Genomic DNA, 27226 nt, shown 5'->3' with positions numbered 1-27226 from the left:
ATCGAATGACAGGAGAGAAAGGCTTGACAAAATTAACCCCGTCCTCCACAGATATTACCATGCAGTCAATGCTATTGGCTCTTTTATCCCAGAATTGGTCTACAGAGTCATCAATACCATCACCATAAAGGAAGCATTCAGCAAAGAAGAAATCAATTTCACAGATAAGAGATAAATCCACTGCCACTGTCGACAATACACACAGGCATTTCATCAAACAAAAAAATGGACAAGATTGTTAACATTTTATCTGTTTTTCTCATTCTAGCATAGATTCGATGTATGTAATATCGAGGCATTGTTTTTACAGTTAGATACTCTTCCTGTTGCTATTTCCCAAGTAAGGAATCATCTATTTCAAATATGTTTGGAGGCAAAAATTGAGAGATGATTTGTTGATAGAAGTGACAAAACTGTAGTGAGCAATTTTCATAGACTGCAAATGTAAACACACACTTCCCATCTACCATATTCACTCACAAGGCTCGGTTGGCTTGGGATTATAGTGGAAGACACTTGGCCACAAGATCATTTTTACAAATGTCAAGCAATTACCGATACAGTTCTTACTATAGTTAACCATCACGAAGCATAAGTATTACTTGTTAGTCATATTGTGACTCACAAAGGAATAATTTGCCTATAGGTACTGTAGGTGAGCTGTCAGAAACATTAGCACGCCGGCTGAAATGCTTAGCGGTATTTCGTCTGCTGCTACGTTCTGAGTTCAAATTCTGCCGAGGTCGACTTTGCCTTTCATCTTTTCAGGGTCGATTAAATAAGTATCAGCTTCGCACTGGGGTCGATATAATCGACTTAATCTGTTTGTCCCCTCAGTGTTTAGCCCCTTGTGGGTAGTAAAGAAATAGGTACTCTACAACAGCAGTAGATAGGTTTGGATTTATGGTCAGTAGTTTAGCAATATAATTTTGTGATCAGTGAAAAAAACAAACAAACATTATAGGTGCAGGTGTAGCTGTGTGGTAAGAAGCTTGCATCCCAAACACATGGTTCTGGGTTCAGTCTCACTGCATGTCACCTTGGGTAAGAGTCTTCTGCTACAGCCTTGGGCTGACTGAGTGGATTTGGTAGATGGAAACTGAAAGAAGCTTGTTGCATACATATATATGTCTGTGTATGTCTTTATGTCTGTGTTTTACCCCTGCCACTGCTAGACAACTGCTGTTGGGGTGTTTACATTCCCTTGACTTAGCAGTTTGGTAAAAAGAGTCCAATAAATTAAGTACTAGGCTTTAAAAAATAAGTCCTGGGCTCGATTTGTTTGACTAAAACTCTTCAAGGTGGTGCTCCAGCATGGCCGCAGTCAATTGACTGAAACAAGTAAAAAAATAATAGATAATTTGGAGAAGATTGTTACCCAACGAATCCAACATCGGCAATTAGCTTCATGACAAGTTTCAAAGTCCTTATTTCACCTTGTTGGCCAAGAAATTTATTATTCACACTACCTCCAACACCTCCATGCGCCACGAGCAATTGTTGTCCAGTTTCATTAAGTTCACCTGTTCAAAGAGACAGAGAGGTTAATCACCTTAAGACTTTGTGGTTGGAAGTCATTCCTTTAGTTTTAAAAACCCTATTAATTTTTCAAAAGTGAAAATTTGAAATAAAAAAAAAAAATTTTAACTCGAAAAACTGAAAGTTTCAATTATCTCTATAATTAAAATAACTAATCAAGTAGGTAGCCATACTGGAAAAGATACATTTTGTAATCATATACATTGATATAATTAGGAAGTACATTTTCATAATTGGTATACATATTGGACCCCAAATCACAACCATTCCTCATTATCATCCCTGCCCACAACAATTCTATCAATTGCCTCCTTTCTGAGTCTTCAGCCACCCCTTTGCTATACCCCATTCTTAACACCTCTCTTATCTGATATCATTCTCAATGCCCCCTGACTATAGCCCCTTATGTACCTCTATATCTCCCTCTCTCTTGCTCCTACACCTTGCAGATCCTCCCACTGCTTTCTGATCTATTCCGCTTCTTGAGTCACTCCTATCACTTGCTTCATTCCCCTCTATACTGCACCCCCACCCTTGTTCATTACTATATTCACCTCTGTACCTGTCTTTAACCATTATGAAAGGGTCCACTCTATCCTCCCCTCCCACAACCCACTGTCCATACTCTCTCTTGTGCTTTGATGAGTTTGCTTTGACACTTCATCATAACCTTCCTTTTATCTCCTTCAGCCATGCATCCCTTCCAAAGCAAGACACCTGTGCTTGACCATCTGTCATACTTTAGCCTTTCAACACCTGGCACAAAGCCATCTTTCCTTCTCAGATACTCCTCACCTAGTAGTGGGAGCTTTTCCTTGTTCTTTTACTGTCTTACAAGTTATGCGGGAATCTCATTAGGGCTGGTGGCATGCAAAAAGCACTTAGTACACTCTATAAAGTGTTTAGCATTAGGAAGAAGATCCAGCTGCAGAAACATGCCAAAGCTTACATGGGCTTTGCAGCTTGCCAGGTTCAAACTATCCAACCCAGGCTGATGATGGAAGCCGAATCTTTGAATTCATCATCATCATCATTTAACATCCATTTTCCATGCTAGCATGGGTTGGACGGTTCGACCGGGGTCTGGTAAGCCATGGAGGCTGCACCAGGCTCCAGTCTGATCTGGTAGTGTTTCTACAGTTGGATGCCCTTCCTAACGCCAACCACTCCGTGAGTGTAGTGGGTGTTTTTTACGTGCCACCAGCACAGGGGCCAGAGCAGGCTGCCAAACGGCCATGATCGGTTGGTGCTTTTACGTGTCACCAACACAGACGCCAGCCAGGCGGCGCTATTTGAAAATATATGTGCACTTCCAAATATGCATGAAGATGCATTAAGACATACCCTAGAATTGAGAAACTGAATCTTCTTGCAACATAGAGGTAGGCAGTGAGCTGGTAGAATCATCAACATGCTGGGCAAAAATGCTAAGCAGTAATTCGTCTGTCTTTACATTCTGAGTTCAAATTCTGCCATGGTTGAATTTGCCTTTCATCCCTTCAGGGTTGATAAAAATAAGTATTAGTTGAGCACTGGGGTTGATGTAATTGACTTATTCCCCTCCCTGAATTTGTTGCTCTTGTGCCAAAATTTGAAATCAATATGTTTGTTCGTTTATCGTCTATTGTCCGCTTTCCATGCTAGCATGGGTTGGACGAATGACTGAGGGCTGGTGAACCAGATGGCTGCACCAGGCTTCAATCTTGATCTAGCAGAGTTTCTACAGCTGGATGCCCTTCCTAATGCCAAGGCAGAGAAAATGGTTTATAGATTTATAAAACTCTAGCACTAATTAGTAGAACATAATAATACTTTAACAAAACTTGGTTTATGAAAATGACTGATGGTAAAAGATTTACAAGGCTTATAAAAAATAGATTGGTTCATTCTTACCAATTAGTCTTCCATGATCAGATTCTACTGAAATACCAATTGGTACTTTTACTTTTAACTCAGAACCATTTCTTGCAATTATAACCCTTTTCCTGAATAATGAAATAACCAAAAAGCAAATTAAAAAAAAACAAATCATGCTAATATTTAAATAATTTCTTAATTTGATTAGACAATTAAGGGAAGTGTCAATAGGAATTATGGTCTGCATGTCTTTCTAAAGGTATAAACACAATAATAATTAATTCAAAACTTTTAAACTATCAAATTTATTTTATACATTATATTTATATTTTTATATTAATTTATTTATATATATTTTTAATACAATAAGTTCTTTCACATGGGTATATCTTCATGATGAGTTTGGATATTAATTTCCTTATATTAATAATAATAATATATTATTAAAAAATATATGTAAACACAATATGTGAGACTTTCACCTGTGAATTAACACATTAGTATTTAGACCAGCCATATTGGGTCCAAATATGCTAAAGGGTCAAGATGAGGTTGCAGATTACACTCACACAGTATATGCCATTATAACAAGTGTCTGCTACAGATATTATATAGCATGGATCCACATGTTATACTACATGACATTCTGGCATGTGAACATGTGGCCAATATTATGTTAAACAAGAAGGTGATGAGTTTGCAGAATCCTTAGCATGCTGGGCTGAATGCTTAGCAGCATTTCGTCTTTACGTTCTGAGTTCAAATTCTGCTGAGGTTGACTTTGCCTTTCATCCTTTCAAGGTTGACAAAATAAGTACCAGTTGAGCACTGGGGTCAATGTAGTCGACTTACCCCTACCCCAGAAATGTTGGTCTTGTTCCAAAATTTGAAACTAATACAGGGTGGACCAAAATGATCCGACACATTTGGAGGCTTAATAAAAGCACAAAATAAGAAATAATGAAAAGAAAAATTGTATTTTCTGAATGTACATATAATGCCATTTTATTTCATTAAGTTTCAAAAATTAAATCAGCTAAATGCTTCCCATCATTGTCAACACACTGTTGGAGACTCTTTTACTTGTTTCAGTCGTTTGACTGTAGCCATGCTGGAGCACCGCCTTTAGTCAACCAAATCAACCCGAGGACTTTGTAAGCCTGGTACTTATTCTATCGGGTTCTGTTTCCGAACCGCTAAGTTACGGGGACGTAAACACACCAGCATCGGTTGTCAAGCGATGTTGGGGAGACAAATACAGACACACACAAACATATACACGATGGGCTTCTTTCAGTTTCCATCTACCAAATCCACTCACAAGGCTTTGGTCGGCCCGAGGCTATAGTAGAAGGCACTTGCCCAAGGTGCCACGCAGTGGGACTGAACCCGGAACTATGTGGCTCGTAAGCAAGCAACTTACCACATAGCCACTCCTATGCCTACATTCATGAAAGTTATCGATAACTCTATGGATCATTTCTTCTGGAATGGTTGCTATTTCTACACAAATTGCACATTTTAATTCATCAATAAATCGCGGGCAATGAGTGAATACTTTTGATTTTAAATATCCCCACAAGAAGAAATCACACGGGTTCAAATCAGATCTTGCGGGCCAACCAAGATCACCGCGCAAAGAAATCAAATGATCAGGGAACAACTCCCTTAAAATTCCCAATGAATGTCTGGAAGTATGCGCTGCTGCTCCATCCCGTTGAAACCAAACATTATTTCTATCTTTAATTTCAACCAATTTGGTTCTTAAAAAAGTGTTTAGCAACACACAATATCGCTCAGAAGTAAGTCACTGTACCATTGTCGTTTTGAAAAAGGATGGGCCCTAAATGCCAAACTCTGATAAAGCACACATTTTGGTGTAAATAAAATAAAATGGCATTATATGTACATTCAGGAAATAAAATTTTTCTTTTTATAATTTCTTATTTTGTGCTTTTATTAAGCCTCCAAATGTGTCGGATCATTTTGGTCCACCCTGTGTTATGTTAAACAAGATTTTAATATCTCCTGTGTTATTTTACTTTTTCTGTAATATATCAAGTTGGACAAACTTACGTGCTATTTTTTCCATTGCCGGCAATAAACCGTTTTGAAGGATATTTCTGTTTTAGCTGTTTCAAGTTTTGTTGTTTATCTGCCTCCAGAATTACACTACCACCTGCACCGCCAACTCCTCCCAAACGAGGGAACCCTTGCCCTCCACCACCACCTTTCACATATACTCGGAGGGTGTCGATGAAGCCAGTTTTATTTATCTAGAATGAGGAAAATATATACAAAGTGTAAGTTTTGTTTCAAGTTTAAAAAAATGGTAAGCTGGAATAATGGTGATGATGATTTCTAAGAAAAGGCCACAAATTTGGGACAAAACAGTTGATTAAATCTGCATCGATGGTTGTTTATTTTATTTAGCTCAGAAAGATGAAAGACAAAGGCAGACTTGGTGATAATATACTGGTCCAATCCTTTACTGAAACTGCCATCAACATTTCAGTAGAAAGTCAAAATTTGATCAGGTTGACTGTAGCAGGATTCCAACAGAAAGTAACAAAATAACATTCTTCCTATGTCCAACTTCGAAGGGATTAGGGGAAGATTAACTTCTTTATATCAACCCACAAGAAACCAAAATATCCTTCATTTACATCAAACCTATTTTATCTCCTGTCATCCAATCTCCTAACATTACACTCATTTTTTTCTTCTGGATATGTTGCCAAGTATATGAACAACGAATATAATTTTAAGGTCACAAGGCAATCAAAATCAAACTCATATTCGATGACTGGCATCCGTACGAGCGGGGTGCAAAGAGAGCACCATACGAGTGTGATCGCTGACAGAGTGGCTAACCGGCTTCCATGCCAGTGGCACATGAAAGGCACCATTCGAGTGTGATCGTTACCAGCATCACTTTACTGGCACTTGTACCCGTGCTAGTAGGGTGCCAAGAGCACCATCTGAGTGTGATCGTTGCCAGAGCAGCCAACTGGCTTCCGTGCCGTTGGCACATAAAAGTGCACCATTTGAGCGTGACCGTTACCAGCATCACCTTACTGGCACCTGTGCGGATGGCATGTGTAAAAAGATTCGAGCGAGGTCACTGCCAGTACCATCTAACTGGCCCCCGTGCCGGTGGCACGTAAAAAGCACCCACTACACTCTCGGAGTGTTTGGCGTTAGGAAGGGCATCCAGCTGTAGAAACATTGCAAGATCAAGATTGGAGCCTGGTGCAGCCTTCTGGTTCGCCAGCCCTCAGTCAAAATCGTCCAACCTATGCTAGCATGGAAAGCGGACGTTAAACGATGATGATGAAGGCACAACAGACATAAAAAGATAAGCTGCAGACAGGTAGATAATCTCGTGGCTGACCTAAATTTGATTTTCTGTTGTAGTTTTATGCAAATGCCTAAATTTTCAAACCAGTATATACGACATTTAAGGCCCAACAAGAAAACATCTACGTATAGCTGACTGACTTAAATATCTGACGGAATTGTAGATTTCATCTCAGGATGAAACCCACTCCGATTCTATGTTTAGCTCTTTAGTATTCAAACCGGCCATATCCAGCATAAATATTCAGTTTTATGTTCGAACTGATCAAGCCTCTTACACATAACCTACAATGCCATTGTCATTCTAATTAACTCAAGCACAAACGTATCTCATTTTCGCTTTTACTTTAATAACAACTTTATATATTCAAAACATGCACAGTTGTGTTTAGAGGTATGCAGAATTTTGTCAGCTAATGAACATAAAAGTTAATCAAGCTAAAGGTTCCTCCAACTTCTCTTGGGATTTAATTCTATTTCTTTATTACCCACAAGGGGCTAAACACAGAGGGGACAAACAAGGACAGACAAGCGGATTAAGTCGATTACATCGACCCCAGTGCGTAATTGGTACTTAATTTATCGACCCCGAAGGGATCAAAGGCAAAGTCGACTTCGGCGGAATTTGAACCCAGAACGTAACGGCAGACGAAATACGGCTACGCATTTCGCCCGGCGTGCTAACGTTTTTGGGATTTAAGTCTTTGATAGACTAAGGTTGGAAAGTTAGCATCGACCTTCAGATTTCTGTAACATTAATGTATATGAAATAACAACAAAATAAAGTATTTGGCACTAAGAGTGACATAAATTAATTTTTCTTCTTGGTACTACTAGCGAACAGTGGTCCCCGTGCGCGCTAGCTAGACGTAAGTAGTCGATCCTAAATAATTTTTTAAACTAAGTAAATAAATTATTTTTATAAACAAACTAAGGTTAGGGTAGGATCGACTACTAACGTCTAGCTAACGCGGATGCGCGAGTGCGCGCACCGGGACCACTGTTCTCAAGTAGTACCAATTTTTCTTCTTTCGAGATTAAAGTTATTTGTATGATTCCGTAAATAATAAAGTCCATCTTACAAGTTTATTTCTGGATCCGACGAAATAACCCAAGACTCGCGTCAGTCGCACCATGCCCGACCTTTGTGGTTTCCTTTGACAGAAGACTCCTACCTTCCAGGGCAGGTAATCCCCCGGTGTCACCGGACACCGTTTCTTCCATCCAGAACTTGTGGGCCCCAAAATGAATTCTTTGAAACAAATCAACAAAGAAACTCTTTTAACGCAATGAAGACATTCTACATTTGATATAAGATAATCTTATAAAAAAAGAAACAAAAGAAAAATGGTTTGTACATTTCAATTGTTCATTTCTCTCTACGTTTTTTCTTTCTTTACTAAAATAGTTTTACTTGCTTTTCGGTGACGTGGTGGTGCTCATTATTTACCTTTGTACACGTTTTTAAGGGATTCTTTGTTAATCCTATAATTCCTGGTAGCAGATCTGGTGAGCTGGCAGAAACGTTAGCACGCCGGGCGAATTGTGTAACCGTATTTCATCTGCCGTTACGTTCTGAGTTCAAATTCCGCCGAGGTCGACTTTGCCTTTCATCCTTTAGGGGTCGATAAATTAAGTACCAGTTACGCACTGGGGTCGATGTAATCGACTTAATCCGTTTGTCTGTCCTTGTTTGTCCCCTCTCTGTGTTTAGCCCCTTGTGGGTAGTAAAGAAATAGATCTGTTTCAAATAGATACAACAACGGTGCTTACCATAATGTATCTCATAGTATTTTGAAAACTTCCACACACTTTGGCTGCATTAATGTTTTGTTTCAGTTCTGTCCTTTTCTTCGGAATATATCTACAGACAATAATAAATCTCTAAATGAGATTGAGATGGCAAATATACCTCACATATATCTTCAGATTTTAGCTGAAATTATATGTAATAGACACATGTTAATACCTTGCCTTCTCAATGAAATATTTTTGTCGGTAGAAAAAAAAAAAAAAAAAAAATCAGCCGGACCAGTTTCAATCTCGAGTTCGATTTTATAAACGACTGAGTTCCCCCTTTAACTGTCTTAAAAGACACTGCTACTATTACTAATGGCTTAGGTAAATTGAAACGATTTGCATATATGAGGCACCGTTAAACACTGGCTCCATCAGTCAATCACTTGCGTGTTGACGGATGGGGCAGTTAACATTACTTTCACCTCTCATCTGTCACCCTTTTTTCCATCCTATCATTCGACAATTTTTGATGTTTTGTGTCCCCAATGCGTTGTAATGTCCCATCTATGTATAGCCATTTATGGATAATAAAGAAATCCACTTGTGTGTTGACGGCTGTTTTGATTAAATCTTGTATATTATTGTGGTCACAGAATGTATCTATAGGTTTTAGCGTGTATGTAATAGACATATGTTGGCGCTGTGTATATCTTCGTGGACAGAAAAAGAAGGCCCCAATTTACATAAGTCCTTATTAAAATAATAGATAAATGCGCCCTTTTAAAGCCTTGTCAGGCTCATGGGGCCGGTTTCTATGGTGTATGTGTTCCCCCGCTGGATGAGATGCCAGTCCATCGCAGCGTAACTCATTTTTGCCAGCTGAGTGGACTGGATCAACGTGAAATGAAGTGTTTTGCTCAAGAATGCAACATGTCGCCTGGTCCAGGATTCGAAACCACAATCTTATACTCATGATGCCGACACCCTAATAACGGGCTTATAAGCAGTGTCTCAGTGTACAACTAACAGAAGGGCTTTACTGTACCGTAGAGTACTGGTAGTTACACTATAGTACAGTATAGCACTGACAGTGGCTTTACACCCATAAAACATGTTAATATCTTTGAGGTTCTTCTCAATTGTACCTAGAATGACTTTAGTTTTGGCCCTTTCTGCTATTGGTCTTGTGAAACTTTTGCAGAAAAATCTCTGAATGATATTAGGGACTGTAACATTTAATGCTCCATCGAAAGTTTTGCAAAAAACACATGAACAGTATTGTCAATTTCTGTTTTTGCATGTATTAAAGCAAGTGCTACACTACCAGCTGAAGCACTGGCTGTTGGACCCAACCACTATTTCTGCTCTGTGTTTATAGCTGAGCTCACCTAGGTACTGTAAAATTATAAGGTACCATGAGATTGTAAAGATTACAGCAGTAAACAGCAAAAGTACTGTAAGAGCTGAAAGAAGAAGAAAAAAAAAATCAGAAGATACTAGTATGAATCTATGTTGGCTACAGAAAAGTGAATATCATCATCATCATCGTTTAACGTCCGTTTTCCATGCTAGCATGGGTTGGATGGTTCAGCCGGGATCTGGGAAGCCAGAAGGCTGCACCAGGCTCCAGTCTGATCTGGCAGTGTTTCTACAGCTGGATGCCCTTCCTAACACCAACCACTCTGAGAGTGTAGCAGGTGCTTTTTACGTGCCACCGGCACAGGTGCCAGGTGAGGCTGGCAATGGCCATGATCGGATTGGGGCTTTTTATGTGCCACCGACACAGAATCCAGTCGAGGCAGCACTGGCATCGGCCACGTTCGGATGGTGCTTTTTACGTGCCACCGGCACAGGGATCACAACTACAATTTCCATTGATTTTTGATGTTGATGTACTTGACTCAATAGGTCTCCTCAAGCACAGGGTCGAAACGGCGTTTCTTTACTTGCCACCTGCACAGGAGTCAGTCCAGCAGCACTGGCAACTGCCGGGTGATCAGACGAGTTGAGTTCTGATGTCTTGGACACAGAACTTCCTGAGATATACACAAACTTATTTTCTAAAAAGTTGTGAAAATATTGTATGATTACTAAATGTTTTATTGGTTAAAATTCTAATATGGAAAGAGTTACAGAAACGTTTTAAGTGTTTTGTCTTTTTGCTTCTTTTACAGGCACGTAATAGCGAGAAGGCAATGTAAGTATTACCGAAATATTCCCTATCATGTTGCATCAAATACTGTTATTAATTCTAATAATTACTGCATCATACAGTTTTGGTTTGGGTCATAAGAGAAGTTTGGGATGTCATAAATTCAAATATTCACTTTCAGTTTCATTGTGCTTCAGTCCATAGAAATATATTGGCTTTCTCTTATACTTGGAATCAAATGATCACATTTACCTTTGGAATTTGCTTGGGCTTTATTCATTTTGTGAAGGCACATGGCCTAGTGGTTAGAGCAGCGGACTCACGGTCGAGGGATTGCGGGTTCGAATCTCAGACCGAGCAATGTGTGTGTTTATGAGTGAAATACCTAAGCTCCACGCGACTCTGGCAGAAGGTGATGGCGAACTTCTGCTGACTCTTTCGCCACAACTTTCTCTCACTCTTTCCTCCTGCATTTTGCAGCTCACCTGCGACGGACCGGTGTCGTGTCCAGGTGGGGAACCTATACACCAAGGAAACCGGGAAACCGGCCCTTATGAGCCAGGCATGGCTTAAGAAGGAACAAACATTTATTTATTTTGGTTTTGAGGAATGGCACATACATATTGTTTGCTTGGTCATTCAATGTCCGTTTTTTGATGCTGGTATTTCTTGAAAGAGAATTGATTTTCAAGCAGCATTTTTATGGCCAGATGCTCTTTCTGTCGACAAACCATACCTGGTTTCTTCAAGAAAGGGATTTTTATATTCCACAGGTTTTTAATGTAAACATCACCATTGTATAGCTCAAATAAAATATCAACATTCATACTTGCATGTTAGCACATACATATGTATGTGTATATATGTGTATATATATATATTATATATATATATATATATGTGTATATATATATGTGTATATATATGTGTATATATGTATATATATATATTATATATATATATATGTATATATATGTATATATATATATGTATATATATGTATATATATATATGTATATGTATGTATATATGTATATATATGTATATGTATGTATATATATGTATATATATGTATATATATGTATATGTATGTATATATACATATGTATATATATATGTATATATATATATAATATATATATATATATATATATATATATATATATATATATATATACATATTATTCATAGTTATTCAGTTGTGAAAATACTTTCTGTAACTTTTATGAAAACTATTGCATCCATTCTGCCTCTAAGAAAATATTAGTGAGCAACAGATTTTCAAAGAATAAGCATGTGTAGATAAACTGAATGTATATGTGTATAATGTGAAAATATATGTGTGTGTGTGTATAATGTGAATATATATGTGTGACTATAAAGTGATTATGTATGTGTATACAATGCAAATATGTATGTGTATATATTGTTAATATGTATGTATATGTAATGGGAGTATGTGAGAAAATGTGTGCAGTAAAGAGAAAGAAAGAGAATATTGTTTATAATCTAGATAAAGACCCCCCTTCGGTCATGAATGACCATGGGATTGCACCTAGAAAGTTACCCTCCTAGACACAAGTTCGGGCAAGGTTGTTTATGGAAGGCCAGCAGTCGCCCATGCATACCAGCCTCCCCTCTCCACGCCACCAGTGTTAACCAAGGGAAAGACAAAGGTCGATACAGCTTGGCACCTGTGACGTCGCAACTCATTTCTACAGCTGAGTGAACTGGAGCAACGTGAAATAAAGTGCCTTGCTCAAGAACACAACACCCAGCCCGGTCCGGGATTCGAGCTCACAACCTCACAATCGTAAGCTCGACGCTCTAACCACTGAGCCATGCGCCTTCACTTATATATAATCTAGATATATGTTGATAATTGGATTAAATTCTTTGTGTTTTTGCTATTGAACAGTTTCCTTGTATAACCTTATAAGTTCAAGGAACATGCTGTAAATGTGATGATGATTATGTCTTGTACTTTCTGTTCTAAGGACAACCCTTGCTCGGTGGAGGGCAGCACAGATGGGTTTAAATAAAGAAAAGGTAAGAAGACTTTGTGATATTCTGTTGAACCCCTAACTTTAGTTTTTCTATTTTTTATCAAATACTGTTAACTGTTACATCAAAGTTATTAAAATTTAAACTTAGAATGAGCTGTATAAAAAAAAAAAAGACAAACGTCGCTCTTTTCAAGCCTAGCCAGGCTCATGGGCCCAGTTTCCCGGTTTCTGTGGCATATGTGTTTTCCCCAGCTGAACAGGACTCCAGTCTATCGCAGTGTTACTCAAGAAACAGGAAGAGAGAGAGAGAAAGTTGGGGCAAAAGAGTAAAACAGGGGTCGCCACCACTCCCTGCCGGAGCCTCATGGAGCATTTAGGTATTTTTTGCTCAATAAACACACACAACACCCGGTCTGGGAATCGAAACCGTAATCTACCGACCGCGAGTCCGCTGCCCTAACCACTGGGCCTCCACGAATGAGCTGTATACAAAACACTTAATACTCAGTAGCACCAGTAAAAGTGCTCCTATGCAATTGTTGAACCTATTAGAAGAGCAGCTTTTATTGCATTAAAAAAAGGAGTGACACATTGAATAGTCCAGGATACATTTGTATTTTTGCATCCATTTTTGGATGAATATATTACAGAACCAATGTTTTACAGCCAGATGCCCTCCCAGTCACTGACTTTTGATTGTTTTTCGGTGTAAGACCAGTGGGCGATTTGTTACGGCAAGAAATAATGACAATACCTTGAACTTTCCAGAAAGGTGTGAATGTAAATAATCTCACACCTGCACATAGGTACACTGTGCATCTTTCGATTTTTCTCTACTAAATCCACTTATATGGCACTGGTTGGTCTAGAGCTATAGAAGACACTTTCTCAGGATGTCACACTGTGGCACTGAAACCAAAACTACCTAATTGGAAAGCAGACTTCTTAGTCACATAGCCATACCTATATTGTTTGAAAAAGAAATAAGAGGAAATAGTCATGGCTGGAAAGTCTTTGAACATAGGATTATTTGATTTGGGCTGACCCAAGTCTAAACAGTTGGGCTTTTAATATATTGAACGGCGGCGAGCTGGCAGAGTGGTTAGCACGCTGGGCGAAACGCTTAGCAGTATTTTGTCTGTCACTATGTTCTGAGTTCAAATTCCACCGAGGTCGACTTTGCCTTTCATCCTTTCGGGGTCGATAAATTAAGTACCAGTTACGCACTGGGGTCAGTGTAGTCGACTTCATCCGTTTGTCTGTCCTTGTTTGTCCCCTATGTGTTTAGCCCCTTGTGGGTAGTAAAGAAATAGGTATTTAGTCTGCCGTTATGTTCTGAGTTCAAATTCTGCCAAGGTCGACTTTGCCTTTCATCCTTTCGGGGTCAATTAAATAAGTACCAGTTACGCACTGGGGTCGGTATAAACGACTTCATCCATTTGTCTGTCCTTGTTTGTCCCCTCTGTGTGTAGCCCCTTGTGGGCAGTAAAAAATATATATATATATATATATATATATATATATATATATATATATATATATATTTTGAACATTTTGGAACATTTTTGCAGGACTTATTGAATGCCCAAACATTTTGTCATGGCTGTTTTGGTAATGAATGATTTGGCTTTGAAAGCACCTGTGCACAAACTCATACATACATACAAAGAGAGAAAGAGAGAGCGAGATGAAAATGAAATTTCTAAACCAGAGTTATCTCCTAATGCCAAATCCTTATTGTTTGTAAATGTAGAGATTATTTTTACTGATATGTCAATAAATATATCTTTTTGATTTGGTAATTGTGAACATCTCCAAATTTTGTTTAATTTCTGCTGTGGTGTATGTCCAATTATTAAAAATCAGTTGTAATGCAGAATAAAAAAACAATAGGATATTCTCTATCAAAATGTCTCACACTGATGATGTCTTGAGCTAACTGGATCCTATAAAGGAGCTGTTGTGGTAGCAGACCAGGAAACACGGTTGTAATTCCTGGATTTTGAGCAGAATCAGTGATCCTTAATTGCTAGTTCCCAATTACTGCCATCAAAAATACCCCTAACCCATATATTTGTGGGTGTTTTGTGTGTGTGTGTATTTAGTAATTCGTAATTCTCTTTTAAAATATCAGGAGCGTCGACCATATTTATCTTCTGAATGTTCCGACTTACCAAAGGCTGAAAAATGGAGACGTCAGATTATTGGAGAAATTTCCCGCAAAGTGGCGCAAATTCAGAATGGTAAACTATGAAATATTTTGTTCCATTTCATTTCTGTTTAAGTTCTGTTATTATTTATTGTTGTTATTTATTCCTTGATAAATTATAAACAACAATCAAAACCATTTCAGTCAGGCCCTACATGTCGTTTCTCCTCTGAATTACATTTCACTCCATGTTAGTAGGGCATGACTTTAAGGGAGATTGGTTGCTATTTTATGTAGGCTGAGTGTAGAGCCGACCCCTTTTCCCCATTGGTTTGTAATTATTACAGTTGTGTCAAGTACATCAATAAATATCAAATGGAAATTGTAGTTGTGATACCTGTGCCAGCGGCACGTAAAAAGCACCATCCGAACATGGCCCATGCCAGCGCCACCTTGACTGGCTTCTGTGCCGGTGGCACATAAAAAGCACCAACCGATCATGGCCGCTGCCAGCCTCCTCTGGCACCTGTGCCGGTGGCACGTAAAAAGTACCCACTACACTCACGGAGTGGTTGGCATTAGGAATGGCATCCAGCTGTAGAAACTCTGCCAGATCAGACTGGAGCCTGGTGTAGCCTCCTGGCTTCACAGACCCCAGTTGAACCGTCCAACCCATGCTAGCATGGGAAATGGATGATGTGTGGCCTGGTCAACTCTGCTTGGATATAAAGCTTTGAGCTTTGTAGTATTTTTGTAAGTTGAAAATATTAAAACCAGTCCCTGTTGGTCTTCCGGCTGCAGGTCGAATGGTTTCAGTCCATTTTAATGTAGCTGTGTATCATTGAGAAGTTCAACCTTTCACTTTAGGTAATGTAGTATTGTTTGTTTAATGGCAAATGTTTTGTTAGCTTGAGCTAAGCTTAAATCCTTCTTGAAGAAAACACTTGAAAAATCTGAAGGACATCTTTGATGCCTCCATTGTGTAATTCTGTAACAATGGAAGACATTTTTATCTTAGTTTCTGTTGTTTGTTTTATAACAGCAGTAGATGTGATCAATGAGGGATCCTCTACGTGGTAACCTAAGCTGCTAGAAATAACAGATCATACTCTATAGTCATAAGAAGGGAAGGAAGCAGTGACAATCTAACTAATTATTCTGTCTATTTAGAAATTTCATCAGGAAAAAAGAAGATAGTCATACTAGAATGCTAGCTCGGAGTTGATTTGGGATTTAGTCAACAACAACAGCAGCAGATTAAATAGAAATGAAGAAAGATTAATGTCAAATTGTCGATTATTGAATAATTTTTCCTTTCTAAGAACTCTCTAACCCTTTCGTTACCAACCCGGCTGAAACCGGCTCTGGCTCTTTAGTATAAATGCCTTGTTTTCATAAGTTTTGAATTAAAATCTTTCCCCAAACCTTACTCACAATTTATGTTCCTAACACTAGCTGAATGATAATTAAGTTATTTTACTAAATTCTTTATATTAAGATAATTGGAAGAAAGACAGAACATCTCAAAATAGATACAGTAACGAAAGGGCTAATGAAGTTTTGTTGTTTACTTTTTTTAGCTGGTCTGGGAGAGTTTAAACTGCGTGATGTCAATGATGAAATCAATAAACTGTTGCGGGAAAAGGGCCATTGGGAGGATCGGATTAGGGAACTCGGAGGCCCGGATTACAAGGTTAGTAGCTTTGCAAATATTTGGATACTTAATATTAAAGTAACATAGTTGTATGGAAATATTTAAATAACTTTCACACTTTTGATAGGGGATGTAAACACACCAGCATCGGTTGTCAAGCGGTGTTGGGGTAACAAACACAGATACACAAACATATACACATCTGCAAACATATATATATACATATATGCAGCAGGCTTCTTTCAGTTTCCGTCTACCAGATCCACTCATGGGGCTTTGGTCGGTCCAGGGCTGTAGTAGAGAACACTCGCCCAAGATGCCACACAGTGGGACTGAACCTGGAACCATGTGGTTGGTAAGCACATTATTTGATGTAAATAATTTTTGGTGTTAACATGGTCCGATTTGAATTTTATCTTCTACGGAAGGAAGAGCAAACCTTCTTCTATTATAATCTCAATTTTGGTCAACTTGCACCGCAGGGTCTCGGAGGAGATAGTGTTAGTTGAAGGCTACCAAACCTGCCACACACAGACAACTTCAGCTTTATATATATATAAATATTTATATAAAACTTCATATATCCTCATATATATTTATGTATCAATGGTAAATATCTCATATTAATGTTTGAAATAAATATTTGGAATGAAAGATATTCATTGTAATGAATTAAATTTTCAGAGAGTTGGTCCCAAGATGTTGGATCATGAAGGTAAAGAAGTACCTGGAAATAGGGGATATAAGTAAGTGTTTTTGCTATTTTATTGAAATTTTAAATATTGTGATTATTTAAAAGATTGTAATTAAAAAAAAAAGAAAATTACAGTTGTTATTGACAAAAGAAGGTTTTCGTTATAGTTTGACTCCAATTGAGGTCTATTTCTGACATAAAAGACACTCTTTTACTTGTTTCAGTCATTTGACTGCGTCCATGCTGGAGCAACGCCTTTAGCTGAGCAAATCGACCCCAGGACTTATTCTTTGTAAGCCTAGTACTTATTCTATCAGTCTCTTTTGCCAAACTGCTAAGTTACGGGGACGTAAACACAGCAGCATCGGTTGTCAAGTGATGTTGGGGAGACAAACACAGACACAGGAACACACACCCACACACCCACACAGATATATACAACAGGCTTCTTTCAGTTTCTGTCTACCAAATCCACTCACAAGGCTTTGGTCGGCTCGAGGCTATAGTAGAAGACACTTGCCCAAGGTGTCACACAGTGGGACTGAACCCAGAACCATGTGGTTGGTAAGCAAGCTAGTTACCACACAGCCACTCCTGCACCTGTTTATTTATTCTTGTTAGGTACTTATTTGTTTGTTTGTTTGTTTATTTATTTATTTATTTATCTTTCCTAGGTATTTTGGAGCTGCAAAAGAACTTCCTGGCGTGCGAGAACTCTTTGAACAAGAACGTAAGTTGTAATGAAAATTAGGCAAGCACTAACCCTTTTGATACCAACCTGCTTGAGACTATGATATAGATTCCTTGAGGTGGCGAGCTGGCAGAAACGTTAGCACGCCGGGTGAAATGTGTAGCCGTATTTCGTCTGTCGCTACGTTCTGAGTTCAAATTCCGCTGAGGTCAATTTTGCCTTTCATCCATTCGGGGTTCATAAATTAAGTACCAGTTATGCACTTGGATTGATGTAATTGACTTAATCCATTTGTCTGTCCTTGTTTGTCCTCTCTGTGTTTAGCCCCTTGTGGGCAATAAAGAAATAGATATAGATTTCTTCTCAACTGGGGTCCGTATGACCCCTGGGGGACCATACAAGCAAAATTGAGGATCCACAGTAGTATTTTAAGGGTCCATGGAAAAGTGTTAATTTGGATGTATTTATTGCAACAAATATCTAGGTTTCTTTCTCTTATGTTTTACATAGTTCAACCAACACAAGTTAATCTTTTAGCATTTAAACTGGCCATTGTCCAGCCAAAGTATTCTCTCTGTTTTATGTCCAAACCAACCAGATCAGGCCTCTTACGATTACCCTACTATGTCAATCTAAAAATAAACAATCAGGTGCCTGCCCTGGCACCTGTGCCGGTGGCACGTAAAAAGCACCTTCCGTATGTGGCCGATGCCAGCGCCGCCTTGACTGGCTTCCGTGTCAGTGGCATTTAAAAACCACCAGCTGATCGTGGACATTGCCAGCCTCCCCTGGCACCTGTAGTCGATGCCAGTGCCGCCTTGACTGGCTTCCGTGCCGGTGGCACGTAAAAAGCACCAACCGATCGTGGCCGTTGCCAGCCTCGCCTGGCACCTGTGCCGGTGGCACGTAAAAAGCACCCACTACACTCATGGAGTGGTTGGTGTTAGGCAGGGCATTCAACTGTAGAAACACTGCCAGATCAGACTGGAGCCTGGTGCAGCCTCCTGGCTTCACAGACCCCGGTCGAACCGTCCAACCTGTGCTAGCATGGAAAACAGACATTAAACGATGATAATAATGATGATTATATCAATCTTGAAGCTACAAGATGATATATGATTACTTCAAGACAATGTCAATAGAGAAGCATTACATTTGACAGAGCAATCTGAGTGCTTAAGGGTTGATGTATGGAAAACGAAATAGGAATTTTGAAAGCAGTATCTTTAAAATTAGTTTTGAACTTTGAGTGGTGATGAGGGTCCACAAGAAAAAAAATATTAGTCGAAGGGGTCCATAGGCAGAAAAATGGTGGGAAACTACTGAGCTATATTTAACCCTTTTGTTACCAACCCGGCTGAAACCGGCTCTGGTTTTGAGTATAAATGTCCTGTTTTCATAAGTTTTGAATTAAAATCTTCCACTAAACCTTAGTCACAATTTATGTTCCTAACACTAGCTGAATGATAACTAAGATATTTTACTGAATTCTTTGTTATATTTAAAGTAATTGAAAGAAATACAGAACATCTCAGCAGAAATATGGTAACGAAAGGGTTAAATCTTCCATTAAAATTTCCATTTAATTTATGCTCTAAACACCAGCTTACTAATGATGAAGCTATTTTATTAGATTCTTCGTTATTTTCTAAATTAACTGAAATAATGGGACAGTATTTCAGACAGGAATATGGTAACGAAAGGGTTGAATTCAAATCTTTCCAGATGAAGCAGTACTTCTTTCTTCTTGCAGCTCCATCGCAGCCTCGAAAGACCCGTGCAGATCTCATGAAAGATATCGATGCAGTGTACTATGGCTACAGAGATGATGATGATGGAGTTCTGATTCCTTTGGAATCCGAACAAGAAAAACTTGGTAAGAGATTAATGAAAAATTTTACGTGAAAAACTTACAGAATTGTAATCGTGTGTGTGTGTAAACACACACACTTATACATACGCATATGTATATATATTTGTATGTCTGTGTATATATATGTGTGTGTGTGTGTGTATATATATATATATATACATACACACACACATATATATATGAGTGTGTGTGTGTGTGTGTATGCAAATGGCACATGAGTGGTTGTATGGTAAGTAGCTCGCTTACTAACCACATGGTTCCGGGTTCAGTCCCACTGTATGGTTTCTGCTATAACCTCGGGCTGAACAAAGCCTTGTGAGTAGGTTCGGTAGACAGAAACTGAAAGAAGCCTGTCGTGTGTATATATATATATATGTGTGTGTGTGTTTGTGTGTCTGATTGTCCCCCCACCATTGCTTGACAACTGATGCTGGTGTGTTTATGTTCTCGTAACTTAGCGGTTTGGCAAAAGAGACCAGTAGAATAAGTACTACGCTTACAGAGAATAAGTCCTGGGGTTGATTTGTTCAACTAAAGGCGATGCTCCAGCATGGCTGCAGTCGAATGACTAAAACAAGTAAAAGAATATATATATATATATATATATGATTTATTGAAAAGCAGCACAAATACCACAAAACTGTTACTTAGAGTTTCACATTCCTGTTCTACGGACAGTAACATGAAACTCTGAGTAACAGTTTTTGTGATGGAGTTCTATATTTAACAGGTGAGGAATTACATAAATTATTTACATTCGACGGATATTTGTCCTCATCTTGTTAGTTGTTAACACAACGTTTCGGCTGATATACCCTCCAGCCTTCATTCATGAGGTATTTTTCGATGTTATTATTAATTAGGTCACTGCCTGGATTCGAACTCGGAATCTCGGGGTTAGTAGCCCGCACTCTTAACCACTATGCCTGTGGGCAATTATGGAGTGAATTTTAGGGCTTATAAATCTAATATTTTCCTATCCTTCCTTAATACCGGTTCCCATATGCTATGAAGATTGAACCAAACGATTTTATTGTTAAATCATCAGATTTTTCTCACCTCTCCTTCTCTCTCATGGGTCTTGGGACCAAACTCATTTGCATAATGGTGCAAAAGTTAATAGTCTGACACTAATTACTTGGGAGTAATATAGCATGGATTATAAATAAATAAATAAATTCACGAATCTGCATAACATGCATATTGAATCCAGTTGTGAAATAAGGTCCACAAAGGAGTGTTTTTTGGTAGCCTGAAATGAGAATTGAACCAGTTTCATTATTTCACAATTCCTCGAAATTCTTCATCTCTTTTGCTACTTTTATCAGAAGTTTGGGAAGTTTATCAGAAGTTTACTAAATTGGAATGTAGTAAGATGAAAGTCATACCGTAAAGTAGTACACACGAAAATTGTAGTCATTATTTGTGTTGTTTGGTGTTCTGTGATCTGATTGTTCTTCATTTTAGCTGTAGAGAAAAAGATTGAAGAATGGAAAGAGAAGAAAGAAGCTTTTTTAAGAGGAGAAATAAGTGAAGAACTGGAAAATAATGAAGAAGATGGCGAGACTAATATCTATGCTGTTGAGGAAGATGTAAGGAAACCTTTTATAAGTTTGAAATAGAAACTGTTTGATTTATATGTTGGTTTCAAATTTTGGCACAAGGCCGGCAAACTTGGGGGACCCAGTGCTCAACTGGTACTTATTTTTATTGATTCTGTAAGGATGAAAGGCAAAGTCATCCTTGGCAGCATTTGAACTCAGAATGTAAAGTCAGAAAAAGTGCTGTCCAGCTTAGTAATGTTTCTGTCAGTTTACTGCCTTAGTTTTTTGATTAATATATTATTACTGTATCGAGCTGTATTATTACTGTATAAGGCGTCGAGCTGGCAGAAACGTTAGCACGCCAGACGAAATGCTGAGCGGTATTTCGTCTGTCGTTACATTCTGAGTTCAAATTCCGCCGGGGTCAACTTTGCCTTTCATCCTCTTGGGGTCGATAAATAAAGTACCAGTTACGCACTGGGGTCTATGTAATCGACTTAATACCTATGTCTGTTCTTGTTTGTCCCCTCTATGTTTAGCCCCTTGTGGGCAGTAAAGAAATATATATTATTACTGTTTCGAGGCAGTGAATTGGCAGAATCACTGCTGCATTGGACAAAATGCCTTGTGGCATTTCTTGCTCTTTATGTTTTGAGTTCAAATGCTACAGAGGTTGACTTTACCTTTCATCCCCTTAGGGGACAATAAAATAAGTACCAGTGGAGTACTGGGGTCAGTTTTATTGACTTAATCCATCCCCCAAAATTTTTGGCCTTCTGCCAAAATTTAATTCCATTATTACTGTTTATATATCTTTGCTTCCTTTTGTTGTTTAGTTTATTGTTTTCTTTCTTTAGTATATTTTATTGTGTGTAAATAGTTTATTTCTGGTGTTCCTTGCAAATGCAGCCTGGATACATCAATAAATTCATATATTTCATAATGTATTAAAACAGAGTTTCTTCTAAGTCATCCATTCTGCTCCAGAATGGTCTGGAGCAGTTAGAAGTTTGAAACCAAGATTGAAACCTCTGACTACTACGTCTGCATCTATAACATGTAGCTTTCAGAACACATGTGGTTCCTGTGGGAATTTGTTTCCAGACTCCTCTGAATTGTATTTGAAAGCTCAGTGTTACATGAGAAAGAAAGAACGGTAGAACCAATTCCATGTTGTGCCAAAGTGTACATTAGATACTGGATATATAATTAATGCGTATTTAATGTAGGCATAGGAGTGGCTGTGTGGTAAGTAGCTTGCTTACCAACCACATGGTTCTGGGTTCAGTCCCACTGCATGGCACCTTGGGCAAGTGTCTTCTACTATAGCCTCAGGCCGACCAAAGCCTTGTGAGTGGATTTGGTAGACGGAGACTGAAAGAAGCCTGTTGTATATGTGTGTGTGTATGTTTGTATGTGTAAATGTTTGTGTGTCTGTGTTTGTCCCCCCCACCATCACTTGACAACCGATGCTGGTGTGTTTACGTCCCCGTAACTTAGCGGTTCGGTGAAAGAGACTGATAGAATAAGTACTAGGCTTACAAAGAATAAGTCCTGGGGTCAATCTGCTCGACTAAAAGGCTGTGCTCCAGCATGGCCACAGTCAAATGAAAGAAGTAAAAGAGTAAAAGAGTGATGCTATATAATTCCACTTGAATTTTTCTAATCTTTTTGTGATTCTTCATTCCAAAATGGTTCATGGTTTCTCCTTTTGCATCATAAGTTTTGCAATTTCTGTCATTCTTGAAATTACTTTTCCAATTAGAGCTTTTTGATGTTTTTATTCTGATCTTCAGATATTCCATTCAAACGGAATCTGGAATTATGTAGACATCTGACCCCCGATGACTTAAAAATTGAACCAATTGAAATATAGGATCATTTCGGTTTGAATGGCAGTATTTTCTAGCGGTCTCATATGAAATTGTCACCCATAATTATGACCCTTGTATCGATCTATTGCATTTCAATCTGTTTTAGGGTTAGGGGTGGGAGGAAGAGTATCTTTTTTTCTTCAGAAATGTAAATAAACCCAATCTGTTTCTTAAACGAGGGACATATTCATATGGCACAGAATGTTTTTTTTATCTCAATAGACGTCACTGATTGGTTGAAATTGCAGAAATTGAAGAAAAAAAAACAACAAATATCTTACAAACTATAGAATTTTCTCAATAAAGCCAAGAGAAAAAGATGTTTTATAAACACATTCTACCAGTGTCCGAAGTTTAAAATTTTTTAGTTACCTAGAAACTATGTTAAAAACTGCTGTTCAAACCAAAAAGATCCGAAATATATTTTGTAGCAGATACAAAGATTAAATTAATACAGAAGTAATGTGTCATCAGTTATTGTAATAGCATTGTATTCTTGCGTGTTGTTTGAATTAGCAAATCCATGTGTGAATACGAGTGAATTACTAAAAGAGATGTTTTATCTTGCAGTCTGATTCGGATGATGAACAGGAAAATACAGGAACAGAGAAAGAAAGCCAACATTTTATTGCTCATGTTCCGGTGCCGTCACAACAAGAGGTAAGGATATATTTCTATATCGGTGGCGAGCTGGCAGAATCGTTAGCATGCTGGGCGAAATGCTTAGCGGTATTTCGTCTGTCGCTATGTTCTGAGTTCAAATTCCGCCGAGGTCGACTTTGCCTTTCATCCTTTCGGGGGTCGATTAAATAAGTACCAGTTACGCACTGGGGGTCGATATAATTGACTTAATCTGTCTGTCTGTCCTTGTTTGTCCTCTCTGTGTTTAGCCACTTGTGGGTAGTAAAGAAATAAGTATTTCGTCTGCCGTTACGTTCTGAGTTCAAATTCTGCTGAGGTTGACTTTGCCTTTCATCCTTTAGGGGTCGATAAATTAAGTACCAGTTCCACACTGGGGGTCGATATAATTGACTTAATCTGTCTGTCTGTCCTTGTTTGTCCTCTCTGTGTTTAGCCACTTGTGGGTAATAAAGAAATAGGTATTTCGTCTGCCGTTACGTTCTGAGTTCAAATTCTGCTGAGGTTGACTTTGCCTTTCATCCTTTAGGGGTCGATAAATTAAGTACCAGTTCCACACTGGGGGTCGATATAATTGACTTAATCTGTCTGTCTGTCCTTGTTTGTCCCCTCTATGCTTAGCCCCTTGTGGGTAATGAAGAAATAGGTATTTCGTCTGTCGCTATGTTCTGGGTTCAAATTCCGCCAAGGTTGACTTTGCCTTTCATCCTTTCGTGGTCGATAAATTAAGTACCAGTTACGCACTGGGGTCGATATAATCGACTTAATCCCTTTGTCTGTCCTTGTTTGTCCCCTCTATGTTTAGCCCCTTGTGGGTAGTAAAGAAATAGATATATTTCTAACAATTTTTATTTTGTTATAAAATAATCGTTTTTTTTTATATTATTTATTTGAGAAGTATGATTAGAACATAGAAATTCTTCTAGAATACTTCAACATTCTCAGATACTTTGAAGCACACACAAACATGTGTCTCTTCTACAGGTGTCTTTTCCTTTTGTTATTAATGTTATCCTGATTTAATAAGGTTTTGTTCATCTAGTCAAACATGACTTGAATTGGTTTACCCCCTCACTGTTATTCTAAGTCAAGCATGACTTGCCACTTCTCTGACGTTCCTGAGGACTGAGTAGTTTTGTTCCAATGACGGATGGTTTTAATGCTGAGACGAGAGCAGAACTATTGCAATTTTGAACAAATTTATGACAATTTTAGCTACCGAAATATTTTGGTGACACTCCGTTAACTCAGCATACCTTCTATAGACTTATTTTTGGAATATTTATTCCACTGATATTTTGTTCCTCTGTTACATTTACTAGGTAATTGTAGTGGATTATCTAGAGCAGCTAGAGTTTGGAAAGAATTCAGAAAGCTGCTGCATCTTACAGCAACAAAGAATTATTCTGTTATAGTAACAGTGCACCTGATCACTGTATACAATAATTTCATTATTATTATTATTAAGTTTTCTCTCTAACGGGCAGACTGCATGAAACACATTTAAAAAGTTCCAATACTATTTGAGTGTTTGATAGAGAAAAGCTGTGAAGGATTGAGAAAAACAAGTTGATAGAATTGTTGGGCATTAAAAGCATTATTCAATGTTTGGAGGGTTAGGGTTAGTTGTGACATGATGTGATTGGACAATGAAAAAAATGCCTTGCTTGACTTGTAGAATATGCCTAAGGTAGAGAGAAGTGAAGCAAGAAATGGTTGTTAGATTTTGTAAATGATTGCATCAAGTAGAAAAATGTTGGAAAACACATCCGACCCATGGCAATCAGGAAAATGTATGTTAAATCATTGGGGATAATGTCTCTTATGCCATAGAAATTTGTTTCAAGAAAACATTTATACATTAACCATTTCATTACCATCTTTCTGTTGAAATGAACTGCCATTATTTCAATTAATTTTGAAAATAACGAAGAATTTAATAAACTATCTTTGATTATTAAACTAGTGTTTGAAACTTAAATTAAAACGAAATTTTGGAGGAAGGTTTTAGTTTAGATCAATTTAAAACAGGAAGTTTGCGTCATAGGACTTTGTATCATACAACTTTTATCATAGCCAGAGCTAGACTGAGTTCAGTGTTGAGAATCCTTTCTATTCTGATTTTAAATGAAGAACTACATTATCATCATCGTTTAACGTCCGTTTTCCATGCTAGCATGGGTTGGACGGTACAACAGGGATCTGGGAATCCAGGAGGCTGCGCCAGGCTCCAGTCTGATCTGGCAGTGTTTCTACAGCTGGATGCCCTTCCTAACGCCAACCACTCCGTGAGTGTAGTGGGTTTTTTTTATGTGCCACCAGCACAGGGGCAAGAGGGGGCTGGCAAACGGCCATGATCGGTTGGTGCTTTTTACATGCCACTGACACAGATGCCAGTGAGGCAGCTCTGGCATCAGCTACGTTTGGATGGTGCTTTTTACATGCCACCAGCACAGGTATCTTAACTACAATTCCCATTTGATTTTTATTTTGATGTTGGCGTTGATGTTGACGTACTTGACTCAAGAGGTCTCCTCAAGAACAGTGGGTCACTCTACGATCCAAGGTTAGCACAGCAGGCCGTCTTGCGTACAAAAAAAACTCTACACTAAAGTTCTAAATTTCATATTCTACTTTGGATTGTCATATTCTTTATGGAATTTTAAAAGACCTTTTTAGCAGATTAGTTCAGTAAATAAATAAAGTTCATAGCTAATATGGAATTACTCAGAACTCTTGGTATTTTTTATTTCAGATTGAAGAGGCTCTTGTGCAGCGAAAGAAATTGGAGCTTATGGAGAAATATGCCAGTGAGTCATTACAAGAAGAAGAAAATCAAGTGAAAGAAATGCTAGGAATGTAAGAACTTGGTTAAGAATGCAAGGAACTATTTTGGTTTCTGTCACAGTTATCATACTTGATCTTTATCAATAGAACATTTTTAAAGCTCCACTGATATTCTTTACTCTAAACCTCAGCAACAACTATTTTGTAAATAACCCATTCACATGTCAGCATCATGGCCAAAGTCTTTAGTTGGAGTTCCTGGATTTACAAATGATTCATATTTGTTGCTGTGTTATTGAAATACAGGGAAGTTTACATCTGTTAATGTCACCATTTTTGATATCTCTACAGCAACTGGACATAAACTCCATTGAAAATCATCCGTATCAAAATTCAAATTATGGAGAAAGGTTTAGAGTTTGGAGGGAAAAATTTCATCATATTGGAAACTTATGAAATTTTCCTGTGATTTGATTCATTTGAGTGAAGACTATTATACACCCGCCCCCCCATTCATCTATACATGTTGCTATGAAGTGTATTCATTTGGAATCTTCATTTGTACATAATCCAAGAAACTTGAAGAAAGTTTCATAAATGATAAACCTTTTATGTCAACAGAATATTTTTTTTAGAATTGTATATAATTTGGTAATAAAGCAACCAA

The 27226-nt window shown here is 38.1% G+C and overlaps 2 protein-coding genes and 1 long non-coding RNA gene across 3 annotated transcripts in view; 2 read left to right on the top strand and 1 right to left on the bottom strand.

Moving 5' to 3' along the window:
• LOC115216629 (GTP-binding protein 10) overlaps positions 1 to 7992 on the bottom strand; it is a 14824-nt gene extending 6832 nt beyond the window's left edge. Inside the window, exons 1-4 of the mRNA XM_029786113.2 lie at positions 7839 to 7992; positions 5473 to 5672; positions 3433 to 3524; positions 1379 to 1523 (exon numbers count right to left, since the gene is read on the bottom strand). Coding sequence (XP_029641973.1) covers positions 1379 to 1523; positions 3433 to 3524; positions 5473 to 5672; positions 7839 to 7892 — 491 coding nt within the window. The 5' untranslated portion in view covers positions 7893 to 7992. The remainder of the gene's footprint in view (positions 1 to 1378; positions 1524 to 3432; positions 3525 to 5472; positions 5673 to 7838) is intronic.
• Positions 521 to 941, top strand: LOC118765023. Its single transcript, XR_005000864.1, has 2 exons — positions 521 to 646; positions 870 to 941. It is a non-coding gene; the product is annotated as an uncharacterized LOC118765023 (long non-coding RNA).
• Positions 7968 to 27226, top strand: LOC115216630 (pre-mRNA-splicing factor ISY1 homolog). The gene is made up of 11 exons (XM_029786114.2): positions 7968 to 8106; positions 10671 to 10693; positions 12646 to 12697; positions 14789 to 14897; positions 16384 to 16496; positions 17142 to 17203; positions 17826 to 17881; positions 19596 to 19718; positions 21183 to 21307; positions 23704 to 23793; positions 26528 to 27226. Exons 1-11 carry the CDS (start codon positions 8104 to 8106, stop codon positions 26633 to 26635), a joined length of 864 nt encoding a protein of 287 aa, XP_029641974.1. The 5' UTR covers positions 7968 to 8103; the 3' UTR covers positions 26636 to 27226.

The sequence above is a fragment of the Octopus sinensis genome, linkage group LG10 (assembly GCF_006345805.1).
Source record: "Octopus sinensis linkage group LG10, ASM634580v1, whole genome shotgun sequence".
Taxonomy (NCBI): domain Eukaryota; kingdom Metazoa; phylum Mollusca; class Cephalopoda; order Octopoda; family Octopodidae; genus Octopus; species Octopus sinensis.
The sequence above is the reverse complement of the archived record's forward strand: the minus strand, read 5'-3'. Positions and strand labels throughout refer to the sequence as shown.

What these genes read in the sequence shown, in the direction of transcription:
- LOC115216630 (XM_029786114.2), top strand. An exon ending in TCGGAGGCCCGGATTACAAG is followed by an intron (nt 16,497 to 17,141) that starts GTTAGTAGCTTT and finishes TTAAATTTTCAG; the next exon opens with AGAGTTGGTCCCAAGATGTT. An exon ending in CCTGGAAATAGGGGATATAA is followed by an intron (nt 17,204 to 17,825) that starts GTAAGTGTTTTT and finishes TATCTTTCCTAG; the next exon opens with GTATTTTGGAGCTGCAAAAG.